Source organism: Podarcis liolepis, assembly GCF_965112155.1.
Source record: "Podarcis liolepis genome assembly, chromosome: 3".
NCBI classification, from domain to species: Eukaryota; Metazoa; Chordata; class Lepidosauria; order Squamata; family Lacertidae; genus Podarcis; species Podarcis liolepis.
This window is the reverse complement of record NC_139557.1, coordinates 98,178,856-98,194,672: the sequence shown is the minus strand read 5'-3', so window position 1 is coordinate 98,194,672 and position 15,817 is coordinate 98,178,856. Positions and strand designations below refer to the sequence as shown.

General features: G+C 44.5%; 1 protein-coding gene across 3 annotated transcripts in view; it reads left to right on the top strand.

Annotated features, from left to right (window-relative positions):
* Nucleotides 1-15,817, top strand: part of RPS6KC1 (ribosomal protein S6 kinase C1) — a 95,152-nt gene that overhangs the window by 38,010 nt on the left and 41,325 nt on the right. For all 3 annotated transcript variants that reach the window (XM_083494185.1, XM_083494187.1, XM_083494186.1), the window contains 2 exons: nt 10,629-10,750; nt 15,132-15,224. In XM_083494185.1, coding sequence (XP_083350311.1) covers nt 10,629-10,750; nt 15,132-15,224 — 215 coding nt within the window. The remainder of the gene's footprint in view (nt 1-10,628; nt 10,751-15,131; nt 15,225-15,817) is intronic.

The following is a 15,817-nucleotide window of genomic DNA, read 5'->3' as shown; positions in this document are numbered from 1 at the left end:
TGACTGCCTTGGCCAGTACACTGGTACCTTGGTTCTCAAACTTAATCGGTTGGAGGATGGATGGCGGCTAATGGATTGAGGCTGAATCCTGACAAGACAAGACTGTTTTGGGGGGACAGGGGGTGGGCTGGTGTGGAGGACTCCCTGGTCCTGAATGGGGTAACTGTGCCCTTGAAGGACCATTTGCGCAGCCTGGGAGTCATTTTGGACTCACAGCTGTCCATGGAGGCACAGGTCAAATCTGTGTCCAGGGCAGCTGTCTACCAGCTCCATCTGGTACACAGGCTAACACCCTATCTGCCTGCGGACTGCCTCGCCAGAGTGGTGCATGCGCTGGTTATCTCCCGCTTGGACTACTGCAATGTGCTCTATGTGGGGCTACTTTTGAAGGTGACCCGGAAACTACAACTAATCCAGAATGTGGCAGCTAGACTGGTGACTGGGGGCGGCCGCTCAGACCATAAAACACCTTTTCTGAAAGACCTACATTGGCTCCCAGTATGTTTCTGAGCACAATTCAAAGTGTTGGTGTTGACCTTTAAAGCCCTAAACGGCCTTGGCCCAGTATACCTGAAGGAGCATCTCCACCCCCATCATTCTACCCGGACACTGAGGTCCAGCACCGAGGGCCTTCTGGTGGTTCCCTCACTACGAGAAGCCAAGCTACAGGGAACCAGGCAGAGGGCCTTCTTGGTAGTGGCACCCACCCTGTGGAACACCCTTCCATCAGATGTCAAAGAGATAAACAACTACTTGACATTTAGAAGATATCTGAAGGCAGCCCTGTTTAGGGAAGTTTTTAATGTGTGGCATTTTAATGTATTTTTAATCTTTGTTGGAAGCTGCCCAGAGTGGCTGGGGAAACCCAGCCAGATGAGTGGGGTACTAATAATAATAATAATAATAATAATAATAATAATAATAATAATAGTTTGTTCTAAAACCAAGGCACGCTTTCCCATAGAAAGTAATTCAAAACGGATTAATCTGTTCCAGACTTTTAAAAACAACTCCTAAAACAGCAATTTAGCATGAAACAAGGCACGCTTTCCCATAGAAAGTAATTCAAAATGGATTAATCCATTTCAGACTTTTAAAAGCAACTCCTAAAACAGCTATCTAACATGAATTTTTCTATCTAACGAGACCATTGATCCATAAAATGAAAGCAATAATCAATGTACTGTACTATACAATAAATAAAACAGTATTGTAGATGATAAAAATTAAAATTAATGTTTTTTTTCTTACCTGCACTGATGATAGTCATTGTTTGGATGGGGGGGCTTTTATCCATTTCTGCAGTCACTCACTCACTCAATCCACCCGTAGTTGAACTGGGACCCACACAGTCACAAAAACAAATTAATTGAAAAAGCCTCAAAACAAAAAACGCAAAATAAATAGCAAAAACAAAAGCACCAAATATAAGCTCCAAATATCACCTCAAAACACTGCAATTGGAAATAAAAGGCTTGAATTGCAATGGGGCGACGCAAATTAGCAGCGCAACAGGAAACACAGGGGGACTCAAAATGGAGCACGTTCGACTTCTGAAAAAAGGTTTGAAAACTGGAACACCTACTTCCAGTTTTGAAGCATTCAGGTTCCAAGTTGTTTGTGAACTGAGCTGTTCGAAAACCAAGGTACCACTGTATTGTCTGCTTGGACTGGAAGCGACTTCCCAGGGTAGCGGAAAGAGGTTTCTCTCATTGCCTGCTACCTGATCCTTTTAACTAGAGCTCACCGGGTTTGAACCCGGGGAGATCTGCATTCAAAGCATGATAGAATTCATAATGCTATGTAGTCAAGGATGGGTAATGGCCATATATGGTCAAGGGGACAGGGGATGGGACCTTTTTCAGAGTGAGGGCCACATTCCATAATGAGCAACCTCCTGGGGGCCACAAGTGTGTGAGGCCAGAGGAAAAGGTAGGCAAAGCAGCAAACCCATAAATCTTACCTGTGAGTGGCAGGCTAGTTTCTACAGTATCACACACCCCTCCATCCAGGCAAGCAAGGTGCATTCAAGGGCACATTCCTGCAAGGCAAAAATGCTCAAGCAGAGTGGCGTGTGTGGCCGAGGAAGTGTGGCCTGGAGAGAGTCCTGAGGACCAGATAGAGAGGTCTGCAATACACCCTCAGGTGTGAGGCCCTGCAGCCTTGATACAGTCCAGTCCTATGCCAAATGCCACTCACAGGAACAACATTTATTCTGACTAAAATTCAGCCTACAGTGTGGCTCACTGAGAGTGCCAGACAGTGGCAGAGAGGCCCCCATGCACCTAGGAGAGGAGGGGCTTCTTAAAAGAGTCTCTTTGGCCTACTGCCCTCTTTTCAGAAAAAAGAAAATACTCAGCACCCCCCCCCCCAAATCTACCTTCTTTAAGCGAGCAAACAGGAAGATGCAGTGACAAATTTGCGTTCTTTTATGTATCTCTATTTCTACCTACATCCTACGACATGGTAAAGAAAGATGTTGTTCCAAAGAAGACACCTTCTTTATTAAAATCAACCATAGTAACATTCACATTGCACACAGAAAATTAAGACAATGAAGAATAATATTAACGTAAAAATTATGAATAGCATTGAAAATAATCCTAATGAGAAGGACGAACCTTCTTTCTTTTTGCTTCTGCTGCCCCCTTATTTTTATTCAACGCCCCGCAATTGCATCCGAGGCTACTACCGCCCCCCTGGATCATTCCAGCACCCCCCAGAGGGTGGCATCTCTCATTTCGGGAAACACTGCTTTAAACTCATCAGTGTAAACCTCCCCATTTCTTAATAACCAGAGCAAAGCTTCTTCATCACTCAGCACTCAACAGTGGAAGCAAGCATTGCTATTCCCTCTTGGATCCATCATCTGAACTGGCCTTTCTGGTTACATACGAAGCTTCGGTCCATCTCCATGTCTACATCAGCTGGCAGCATGTTGAACCTGAGACCCCTTTGTGTGCAACAGAGATGCTCCTAGCCACGACCCACCCCTTGGTGTTAACGTTTACGTGCTCTCCAACCAAGAGAAATTGAAACTCAAGGAGATGTGCCTATATCTCTGTGGCTTCACCCTTTCATCCTGGGCTTAGCTCTACCAAGAAATGTTGGCCATGGTGCCAAGTTGCTGAAGAGAGCCGGATCTTCCGAGGCACAGAACTGTCAAGGAAATTACCCTTGCTTATCAGTGGATTTGGAACCCTTTGGTGGTACGGCATTGTTGCTGTTGTTTTTCGCCGTCCCTCGTCGCTCTTCTGTCACATGGTTTCCACTTACAAGTCTCTCCAAGAAAACTGATCTGCCTGTCGCTTCAGGGCGAAAGCGGTCGCCTGCCAGTCTCCGTTTGGAAGCTGGAAAACTCGTAGCGCCTGATGGCTGCCCAAGGCTCAGGTACAAGGAGTGAAACCTCTTGGCCCAAATTCTGTTCCTTGGGGATGGTCCAAGGAGAGAGAGAGAGAGAGAGAGAGAGAGAGAGAAAGAAAGAGAGAATGAGAATGAGAACGACAGTGTCCAGTGAAATAACAAGAGAGCAGGACCAGACGGAAGGATTTTATTTTTTGCTTTGGCTTGGAAATGATCCAGCTGTGTGTTTATATATTTGAAATCCGACTTAACCCTAAAGCACAGGCTGGGTAATGACCTTCAAAACAGAAACACAACAAAAGCACGATAGATAAGAAGAAACCCCTTCGTGTCATGGTGGCGCTCCTAGTGTTTTGACTAGGGAGATACTTGGCAGGGGTAACGTGGGGCCCCAGATGTTGCTAAACCACATCTGTCACACATGTATCTATTAGGAACCCTCGTGTGTGAAGCTGCCACTCGTGCCCCTTTCTCCTATCACCCCTAGCTAGCATGACCAATAGTCAAGGCCGATGAGAGCTGTAATCCAACAATATCTGGAGGGCCGAAGGCTCCTCACCCCTAATGTAACTGCATGGCTGAGGCCCAGAGTTCACAACCCTGTTAGATGGGTTACTTCAAGGATGTTTCCAGCATGGTTGTCTCCAGATGTTGCTACAACCCCACTTACCAGGCTGGCTGGGGCTGATGGAGACCATCATCCTTTTGACTACCACTGGCATACACGACAACAGCCAGAACAGGGATAAGGAACCCGTGGCCCTCCAGATGTTGCCAGGCTCAACTCCCATCAGCCCCAGCTACCATGACCAGTGGGCAGGGATGGTGGCAGTTGTGGCCCACCAACACCTGGCATAGGTTCCCCATCTCTGCCGTGGAACTGCGCTGGCTCTGCTTGGACTTTGCAGCTCCAGTTGTAGAGAAAGTCATGATCGGGCCTCCTGCTGCTGCCCCTCCTGTCTTTGATCAGCTTGCAGAGCAGTCTGAGGTCGGTACACCCCTCCAGGCCCATTGATCGCCCTCTGATTTAGTGAGCAGCCTCCTTCTTAATTGACCCTTTGCGGTAGTCCTCGAATGACCCATGTGCCACATAACTGCGTTGCCCGCCCTGTCTTCAATGTTGATTTAAAAATCAACAAGCGAGAAATCTGATTCCTTTATAAGCAAAAGCAGTGGCTTTCCTATTTGTTTATTTCCCCCCTTCAGGGAATTCTTCCCAAGTTGACAGGGTACTGTTTTATTATTTTGTGAGGTTGCCTTGAGCATTGTAGAGGAAAGCAGGGAACATAAACTATTTTAAATAAATAAATATTGGCCGTGAAATCTCTGCTTGCCACAGAGCATCCTGGGAATGTTCTGGGCCCCTGTTGCCATTTCTCACAGAGCACTGCATGGGCCTATTGGGTAGTGTTCCCTAGTAGCACCTCCACTGCCCTTCTCCTTGCATCATCTGGTTGCTCTTTATTTATTCCTATTTTGCTTTTATGTACTGTGTTGATGTTCCACCTTTTCCCTTCAAGGAGATGAAGGTGGCACACATAATTCCCCAGTCCTCATTTAGTCCCCACAACAACAGTCTGAGGTAGGTTAGGCTGAGAGGCTGTGGTCTGGTCCAAGGCCGCCCATTGAGCTTAATGGGGATTTGAACCCCGGTCTCCCAGTCCCTAGACTGACACTAAACACCACACCGGCTCACAATTTCCTATAAGGAAGAGACTTGTCTATGGAAGTTTAGCAATGTGTGAAGAGGTCCTAGTACAAAGGCAGCAAAGTGCACCCGGTGCTATGGGTAGCTAATCTGAGGCCCATCAGCCCCAGTCAGCATGGTCAGTGCCCAGGAATTATGGGAGTTGTAGTCCAAAAGTCTAGAGAGCCACAGGTTCCCCGTTTTACCCTTTTTTGCAATTCAATTTGCAGAAAATGAAAAAAGAAGATACTTCAGTGTCTTCCAGGAAGCGTGTAATACAAATATTTTTCCTGCAGCCCCTGTATCTAAAGTTATGTTTGCTGTTCAAGCTGCTGTAGCCGGTTTCCCAGGATCAGGCGTCTGCTAGGTTCCTCTTTGTTGCCTAACAAGTTCCTTTTGTGCTACTCTGATTCTTGGCCATCTCTGCCTTTGCTAGATTGAAAGCTCTTCCAGAACAGAATGCAAAGGGAACTGGAAAATATCGCGCCTTCCTTCCCCACTGTTCAGAGGTTGTTTGTGAACAACCTCAGAACGTGGCTATGAAAACAGCCGCCTCCTGTTTCTGTAGTCTTTATGCTGGAACACGGAGCGCTTCTGGCACCATTTTGTTTTCTTGTCGGCAGTAAGAAGCTGTTACTTCTCCCTCCATGTTTTGTCTTGATCCAAAGCCCAGATTTGAAATTTCAACCAGAACAATAAAGCACCCATTGTCACAGAACCAGCTAAGAAGAGGAAACAAAATTATCTTACGTCACCTTTAACTGCCAGCCTAAAGAAAGAGGCAGTAGTGATTCTGGGAAGTGCTCCATCTTTGATTTTGAGAGATAGTCAAAGGAAAGTTTCCTTCTCCATAGAAGGCCAAAACCTTATTTACATCCCGAACCAGCAGCGAGGGGACTCCTGCCCTGTGGGCATGATTCTCATGCTGCTGTGATTTGAAGACCAAGCTGCGGGAGGGAGTGGAAGACAGGAGTGCCTGGCGTGCTCTGGTCCATGGGGTCATGAAGAGTCGGACACGACTAAACAACTAAACAACAACAATTGGGGAAAACCCACCTCAATGGGTCTTCCTTAAAGGGCCTTTGGACAGTAGTTCAGAGCTATCTGATGAGGCTATGCCCAGCCTCGGCTTGCTTCCTCCCTTTCTCCACCCCTCTCCCCTTTCCCTTGTGTCTTTTTATATTGCAAACCTGAGGGCAGGAACTGTCTTACAGCTGTTCTTGTAAATCTCTCAGGAAGCTCTGTATGTGTGTGTGTGTGTGTGTGTACTAAAGAGCGGGGTAAAATACATTGAATAACTAGATAAATGAACGTTAGGAGTGGGATTTCAAAATTACAGTGGAGCATTTTCTAGTTTTCTAAATGGAGCTGTGTTCTGCTCTGCTGCAATGCTTGGTGGTGGAAAGGAGGACACCTTCTAAGCAGGTTTTGGGGGCACAAGTGGTATGGGGTGGCGGAGGAGGGAAAGGAAAGGGAAGTCCCACTGGGCAAAATGAACCCCGCTTGCACAACCTTAGACATTGCCTGATACCCTGTCATAGGATCCAACCACATTGTTTTGCTACCATTTTAAGGTGAGGAGAGGTAAAACTACAGTTGTGTTTACTATGCTGCAGTTGAAATACTCTTTCTGTGAGAAACAAGGAGACGTGCAGAATGGTGCCTGGCTCCAGTGGGAAGACTTCTCTGAGCTATAGTTTATATCACATCTCCAAAACTTTTTCTGTAAATCTTTTAGTCTAGCAATCTACATGCACTGGAGTCCTTAAGATGGTGTCCTCATCTAGGAATCCTCAAGATGTTTTGGACTGCAATTCCCATCAGCCATTGCCAGGGGTTAGGGGTGATAGGAATTCTACTCCAACAACATCTAGAGGACATCAGGTTGGAGGAAGGCAATTCTAGAGCTTCTAATCTTTTATTATTATTATTATTAATGTGACTGGCGTTTATTGATGATCAAATGCTACTTCCCTCAAATGGCCTCTCCTGAACAAATGACTTCCACACAGAGAGCGCCTCATCCCTCTGCTTGCAGCTGTCGAGCCCTGAAGCCTCTACTGTGAAATTAACAGAGTTCTTTATTGATAAAAACAACAACACAAATTGATTATCTCATTTGCTTTTGAAGCCTACCAAAGAATGTAGTTGACATGTACCATAAATGAATGAATGCAACTCTCAGCTTGTTTTCAGTTAGTGTGCTTTTATAGAGTAGTTTTTCAAATTATTATCTTATTTCTGTAAGTAAGGCTCGAGATGCAATATTAACTTTCTATAGTTGGTTAGTGCTGCAGTTTTGACCCACCATAGGTCATGATGTAATTCAGTTACAGCCAAATGTTTTAATGAATTATTAAGCTTAAACACTGGACAGATTAAATACTCTGCCCATCATACTTGAGGTACAGTGGTACCTCGGGTTACATACGCTTCAGGTTACATATGCTTCAGGTTACAGACTCCGCTAACCCAGAAATAGTGCTTCAGGTTAAGAACTTTGCTTCAGGATGAGAACAGAAATCGTGCTCAGGCGGCGCGGCAGCAGCAGGAGGCCCCATTAGCTAAAGTGGTGCTTCAGGTTAAGAACAGTTTCAGGTTAAGTACAGACCTCCGGAACAAATTAAGTACTTAACCCGAGGTACCACTGTATTGGCTGTACAAAAAAACCAGTGTCGAAACTAGTGTCGTTGCAGGAAACACTATTCCTGCATAAGGTTGTGAGGCAGCCCTTGGATATTTGGGGCAGAAGGAGGGGGTGGAGAATGAGACAGGTTTTTCTGCTTATCCGCATTGCATACAGAAGACCACTGGTTCGACTGGAGAAGGAGGTCTGTAGCTCGGTGGTAGAGCATCTCCTTTGCATTCAGAGGTTCCTAGGTTCAATCCTTGCTATTTCCAAGGTAGGGCAGGGTTGGTTTGTCTGCACCACATAGACCCAACTTTCCCCATTTGGCCTGCAAGGCTAGTTTGGGCAAGCAACACCCATGTACCCTGTACCTGAACTCATACATGGGTGAGGCTTGGCTCTGCCGATCAACCCCCTTCCGCAGCTTCCAGGGTGCGGCAACCAGGGGCTGGTATTGAAACTGCTGCTGAAACATAGCAAAAAGCCTTTTAGCATCGCCTTGCTGCCTGCCAAGCACTTTGAATAATAATAAATAATAATAATAATAATAATAATAATAATAATAATAATAATAATAATAATAATAATAATAATATATTATTTATACCCCGCCCATCTGGCTGAGTTTCCCCAGCCACTCTGGGCGGCTCCCAATCGAGTGTTAAAAACAATACAGCATTAAATATTAAAAACTTCCCTAAACAGGGCTGCCTTCAGATGTCTTTTAAAAATAAGATAGCTGCTTATTTCCTTGACATCTGATGGGAGGGCATTCCACAGGGCGGGCGCCACTACCGAGAAGGCCTGGTTCCCTGTAACCTCACTTCTTGCAATGAGGGAACCGTCAGAAGGCCCTCGGAGCTGGATCTCAGTGTCTGGGTAGAACGATGGGGGTTGAAGTCCCAACATGCTTTGAAACCCCACCTGCCTGTCAGATTTAACCCTTGCAGCAGATCCTGATAAAGATCTGGCCCTTGGAGGCAAAATGGTCCCCAAGTAGATAGGACTTTGGGTTGCCCCTTACTGAAACCCTGGAGAGGTGCTGCCAGTCGTTGTTGAGAATCCTAAGCTTCATGGACCAAGGGTCTGACTGCCAATACAAGGCAGTGACCTCTGTTTCTGTGGCCAAGAAGAATTCAATTTGACCTGACCAGCTCAGATGCTGTTCCAAATAAAAGAAAGATCAACCCTTTAAGCGTAACAAGATGGTTTGCGACGAGGGGAAGCAAATGGCTGGAAGCCTGTATATGTTGCGTAGTAAGCTGTGTCGAGTCCCCCCCTCCTTTTTTTTTAATATTCTGTTTGCAGTAACGGTGAACAGAGCATCTAAAATAACCACTTTCACATTGCAACAAACACATCATCATTTGCTTAAAAAGAGTTATAATTACAGTTGACGAAGCATGGCCACCATAAAAATGCATTAGTTTAGCTTGACACATTAATTACCTGTTTTTGCAGATGTTTTTATATATTGTTGTGCGAACAGTTTACAAAATAATTACAGGAAAGTCATATGGAAAACAAGCTAAGGGGGTGGTTTCTCGCCCAAATATTTTCATTCATGTGAATTTGCGTGAGGCACAGCTGCTGTATAGCAAATGGGGAGGGAGGGAGAGAGAAAGAGAGAGAGAGAGAAGAGGAATCTCGAAGGGTTTTTTTTATTTGAAGGTCTCTGTCATCAGCATTAACACACTTTTTATATCTTTCTTCAGAGGAGGCTAGTTTTTTCAAACATTTAAAATGACATTGCTCATTTTCTTTTCTTTTTTCGAATCTGACTGATTTAGGTGAAAAGCTTTGATCTTTATCAAATGAAACACAAATATCTGCTGGTATCTAGGAAAACAACTAAATAGAAAATGAATCTTTTGTTTGAAGTGGGGTGACCTTGCATGATCTTGCCATCAAGAAAAATTAAAAGCTTTAACGCAGTTAACACTTGTATTTCTATATACATATGAACCCACAAAGCACTGAAAAAATGAAAGCATCTTAAGGTGAACTTAGGAGAAATGCCTATTGAATACCTCAAGATATGTGCTAGAAATATGAATGTTTACAATTTGATAATAATTAGCAATTTCTTTGTCTTGTGTTTGATGTTTATGCGATGAATAGAATTGGAGGCATGTGCAGCATGTTAATTTTTAGCTGTTACAAACTCAAAATATATTGTTTGTAAGCAGCAGGCTCTTTCATTTAAACAAGGAAAATAGAATCCTCAACTTTATCCTTAACACCTCAAAAATTCTAAGCTAGAAAATGTTAGCATTGAATGAGATGGTAAATTCTATATGTGTGTGAGTGTATGTGAGTGTGTGTAATAGATGTTAATGTCCAGAATTTGGTGACAACGATAACAATTTTGTTAATTCTATACCGCCCATCTGGGTGGGTTGCCCCAGCCGCTCTGGGTGGCTTGCAGCACATCTAAAAACATAGTAAAATGCCAAACATTAAAAAAACTTCCTGATAGAGGTGAATCATGCAAATGCAAACAATCCCAGATGAATTTTATGAATATCTGTGATACTGAAGCCAAATTTAGCAGTAGTAGTTGGAGGTTATGTAAATACTGCTGGGTAGAATTACTTAGTAGTTGGAAGCTTCCAGCAACTCACAACTATGATTTCGAATACAAATGGAAAACCACTGGGTTGTTGCCAGCACTGAACATGTGGTATTCCGCTCGCACAACTGGACTTCCTCTTCCCTTCCTGTGCGCCTCTAAAATCTTCCCCAGAAGGTCCTCCAATCCTCTGACGTAGATTTTGAGGCGGTGGGTAGGCTCTGTAGGGGAGAGGAGAGAACCACTGCATGAGTAGAACTTTACTTTTCTAGCGGAAAAACAGCCTTGGATGCAGCCCACTGATTTGAGCTGAATCTACAGGAAGACAAAATCTCAGAGGTGGCAGATTTTTAACACTCTTTTCTTATATCACACAGGGGAGTCAAGTCCAACACGGCGCGAAGCAGTGAAGAGGAAGACTTCGGAATATCTGATGAGAGCAGAAAAAATTTCAAGCCTCTATTGTAAACCCTCATCAGAAGACGGTTCGGTTTCTGGAGTAGGTTCTTTTCTTTTTACAAAATGCAAAATAATGTCCAGTTGTGCCTCGGAAGTCAAACAGAATCCGTTCTGGAAGTCCATTCGACTTCCAAAACTTTCGGAAACCAAGGCGCGGCTTCCGATTAGTTGCAGGAAGCTCCTGCAGCCAATTGGAAGCCGCGGAAGCCCTGTTGGACATTCGGGTTCCAAAGAATGTTCACAAACGGGAACACTCACTTCCGGGTTTGCAGCGTTCAGGAGCCAAAACGTTTGACTCGCAAAGGCGTTCAGCTTCCAAGGTACGGCTGTAATCTCTCTTGGAGTGTTTGTATGTGTTCCAATGCTTAGTTGTTTGCTTCTCCTTATGAATTACAGAAGCAGGATTCTGCCAGATAAGCAAATATGTACAGCTTTGGACCAAAGCATTGCAGAAGTGGAGAGGGAAGGCTGCCCATAATTAAGGCACTATCCTTGCCATTAGAGAGAGGGAAGCAGCTATCTCAGGTGGCAGATTTGGGGGCAGGGAATGCCAGGGAAACATAGCTGTGTCTGCCATGTGGCTTGCACTGTGCCACGTGCTGTCCTCAGGTGCAGGGAAGGATGGTGTTTGGCCATCAACACTGGAGTCAGAGTCTCTACTGCCAGTTTTTGTGCATGGTATTTTGGGGTGTTGGTGGGCACCATCTTGACTTTTGCTTCAGGCAGACCATAGCTTCCCTGTCCTGTTTGGCTCATCAGCAATTATTTAGCTTATTCATGGATTTTCAGCTTAAAGAAAGAAGAATGCTGGATTAAAGATCGCAATTCACAAATGGAAAAAATAAAATAAATAAAATAAAAAAGGCCAGTCCCAAGTATCGAGCACCACCTTCAAATATCTAAACGACTGTCACATGGAAGATTGAGCAAGCTTCTTTTTCCCGCTCCGAAGAGTAGGATCCATACCAAAGGATTAAAGTTGCAAGAAAGGATATTTCGACTAAGCATCAGGAAGAACTTTCTGACAGTAAGAGCTGTTTGACAGTGGAACGGACTCCCTTGAGAGGTTGTGGACTCTCCTTCCTTGGAAGTCTTAAAGCAGAGGTTGGATGGCTGTCTGCCATGGATGCTTTAGCTGAGATTCCTGCATTGCAGGGGGTTGGGCTAGATGACCCTTGGGGTCCCTTCCAACTTTACAATTCTATGACTGCATGATTCTTAAACGGGGGCACAAAAATGGCAGTAGCACCACTCTCTGAGGAAAGGGTTGTTTGGGCAGGGTGAGAACAAGGAAGTTTGCAGGTGGATTTCTTCAGGTGTTAACTTCCAAACTGTAGACGCAACAATAGAAAAAGCACAATCTCACATCCCAGCTTTTTTTTTTTTTAAGTTGGAGGTTACGGAGGAGCCTTTCCTTCTGATTTGGAGGGGAGGCGAGCAGACAGGATTGCACAGGAGAAGATGTTCTTTTAAAGTAATGATAAGGGACACCTTGGTGATATGATAGTCTTTGAACATTAAGGCTCTTCTGAAGCCATCTTCAGTGCAATCTTTACATGGGGATTTTTCCAGCGAGGAGTGATCGTTAAAACATTTGCAGGAACTGGGGTGGTAGCTCTTGGACTTGGAACTGAGAGAACGAGATACATCCTTTAACAAATCTTGACTTTGCCCTTCTTCGGCAACAGCCAAAAAATAAAATAAAAGATTCCCCGAGGACCTTTCTGTTCTTAGCTTAGATGTCTTTTGCTGCAGTCACACAAAACTGTGTGTGATTGTCGATGACTGCTCTCATGTAGCAAACGTTAAAAGTTCCAAACTTCCTGTCTGTCTACATTTGTATCACAGAAGGACAAAAAAGGGCAAATGAGTCTTTCATCTTACTTTGAACAACCCTAAGAATAGTTGAAGGCAGCTAGTTGCTGTGAATAGGCAAAGGGGTAAATTAATCTCTGCCTGCTGAATGGTGATTGCCTTTTGTTGTTGTTTTCTATTTTGAGGGAGGGGTTTGGGGGCGAGAAAAAACAAAACCGAAGCCTCTTCTACTTCAATAGAACTCCCCAGATGAGCTTTGGAGGACGTTTTTCCCTCCACATGAGGGCTGCTTAATTTTTAGCGGTATATTTGTGCATTGGGATGTTATGGTACAGGGTTTGCCTTAAATTCCCTTCAGGTTCTTTCCAAGCTTAGAATGTAGGTCCACTTAACCAAAGATTAAATTGATTGCATAGCAGGAACTCCTGTGTGGAAATTTGTATAATTACCACAAGTATTTCAAGCATTTTGTCAAAGGTAGATGTGGTTTGAGAGAAGCATCAGCATAGAGCCTAACATTGCGGCCTGGCCTATATAGGAGGGGCCTGACAACACCTTAAGCCTCCTATCTATAAAACCCTATGGACTATTGTCTTCACTGGATTCTGTGGGACAAACCTAGATGGATTGCAGCCGGGGTCATGGCTGAGAGGAGGCAGGTTTAACATTTTACAAAATGTCACACTGTATCTCTGGCCCCCATCTGGTATGCTCCTGTTTGGGGTTTCAGTCAGCCTGGAATGGTCCCCATGTAGGGAAAAATTCCATGTCACACTATGTCAATCATTCTGTCAGGACAGGCGTTCCTGCTTTCCGGCATAGCTGTCAACTTTTTCCTTTTTTTAAGGGAAATTCCCTTATTCCCAATAGGCTTCCTCGCAAGAAAAGGGAAAAGTTGACAGCTATGCTGGAAAGCAGGAACGAGATCCCCTCCCCTTGCTCACTGTTCTGGGGGTTTTTCAGTCCCCTCCAACCCAATTTTGTGGAACATGGAGGGAGTAGATTGGGGAAGCCCCCATTTTGCCGGCAGAAGTCCTTGCTCTGCCCTCTGCTGACAGGATTCGTTAATTGAACCCCACACATAGTGCTTTTGAGGGGTTCTGAGAAGGGAGGTGAGAAAGAAGAAAAAGACATTTGTTTATTTTTGCCTCGTGCCCTCCTGAAACCTCCCCACAAACTAGAACCATTTTTTCCCTTTGAAGCAGGGCAAATAGAAGCCTTCAGGTGTACAGCTGCACTTCCCTGTAGAGATTTGTGCTGTTCATGCAGACACCAGGAGGAGCAGCTTCTCAGAGTATAAAATGGGGGAAAGGGCTGCTTGGCTTAACCTCACTGCTCTCTTGTGCATTGACACAGAAGTAGATGGTCTGAACAGAGGTATTGGGGTGGGGTTTTACTAAGGCCACACATTCAAAGCACTTTGATCAATCATGACTTCCCCCAAAGAATTCTGGGAGCTGTCATTTCTAAGTGTAGCTCTCTGAGTGGTTTAACACTCAATCCCGCCTCAAAAGTTAACTAGGAATTGCAGCTGTTTGAGGGGAATTGGTGTTTCCTAACATGTGGGTGGCGCTGTGGCCTAAACCACTGAGCCTCTTGGGCTAGCCGATTAGAAGGTCAGCGGTTCGAATCCCCACAACGGGGTGAGCTCTGGTTGCTCGGTCCCAGCTTCTGCCAGCCTAGCAGTTTGAAAGCACGCCAAAAAAGTGCAAGTAGATAAATAGGTACCACTCTGGCGGGAAGGTAAACGGCGTTTCCCTGCGCTGCTCTGGTTTCGCCAGAAGCGGCTCAGTCATGCTGGCCACATGACCCGGAAAAACTGTCTGCGGACAAACGCCAGCTCCCTTGGCCTGTAAAGCGAGATGAGCACTGCAACCCCAGAGTTGTTCATGACTGGACTTAGCTGTCAGGGGTCCTTTACCTTTTTTTAAACAACTAATCTAATTAGGGAATTTCTACCTTCTGTCAAAATGTGACTGATTTGGGGGTGTGGTAGATTAACTCTCTCTTCTGCCCCACTTGGAGTTGTGACCACTAAGTGCATCTCCTTGGAGGGAAAGGATGTCCCTTACTTATACATTTATGGTTGGGGAACAAGAATTAGGTTCACAATCCATAGTTAGTTTAAAGTCAGGCTATTTAGCAAATCACTTTTCTGGTTTTAGGGCTGTTGTTTTTCTAATGAAAGTCAAGACTGAATAATGGCAGAAAACATTGCTGTAGTTTCTCTGCTATACTTTTGTCACTCTTATTTTTGTTCCTCTTCCTTCAAACCCAGAGTAATGGATACGGGTGGGGTTTCTACAGCAATGTACCCGAGATTCCTTGCATGCACAAAGAAGTGTCTAAATTCTTAATATTTTTTTCTTAAAATATTAATATTCCTTTTTGCCACATTTCCATTTTCAGTGTCCCAGCGATTTATTTACTATCAACTCCCCCTGCTTCCTTTTTTGCATTAAGGACAAACAGCAAACTTCTTTCATCTTCCCTCTCTCTGATTTATGATAAATTTAGTTTCCTTCAGCCTGGCATTTGCTCCAGCAGGCAGTCTTCCTTCAAGTACCACCCTGATTGATGTTGTAATCTTTGATATCTTCCATTAGCCTCCAGGATCACTAAGTTCAAGGCCCTCTTGGAACCTAAGGAGCCCTGCCGAGGAACTGAAGGCCTTTAGAGTCCTTGGGGTGATTGACAAGGTAATTCTTCAGTGTCTCTTCAAGAGTTCAGTCATAAATCGACTGCATGCTGACATTCTGTCTTTGAAGCTGCGGATCTTAAGGATATGAAACAAAGAGGGAAAATGACTCAAATGCATCTGCACTTTAAAATAACAAAAGTAGAAGGGGGGAGGGAAAGGCTTTTATCTAAGCAATTCATGTAAGGTCATGCAAAATATATTTGAGCTAAAGAATATGGTGCCAGTCTGCAAAAAGGGCCCAGTGAAATTTTTATATTTTTAAAAAAACGCTATGCCCCGGCTACTACGCTGTAGCTAAAAACATGCCAAATAAGGTGCCAGTTGCTTCCAGAAATGGCAGCTTTGAAAAAAGTAAGATGGAAAATTGTGCATCCCGTCCCCCTAAAAGATGACGTCCCGATTTTACTCAAAAGGTAAGTGTAAATGCTGCAAATGCTGCCAAACAGGTTCTCAAGGCATGAATGTTTCGTTTTCTTTCAACCTTGGGTGCAACTTGAAGGGAGGCCCAGAACTAACTTCAAAACAGGAGTTCCTTTAGGATGGGCCCTCTCTCCCTACTTGCTATGCTCCAGTTTTGCCTCCCTTCCCCAA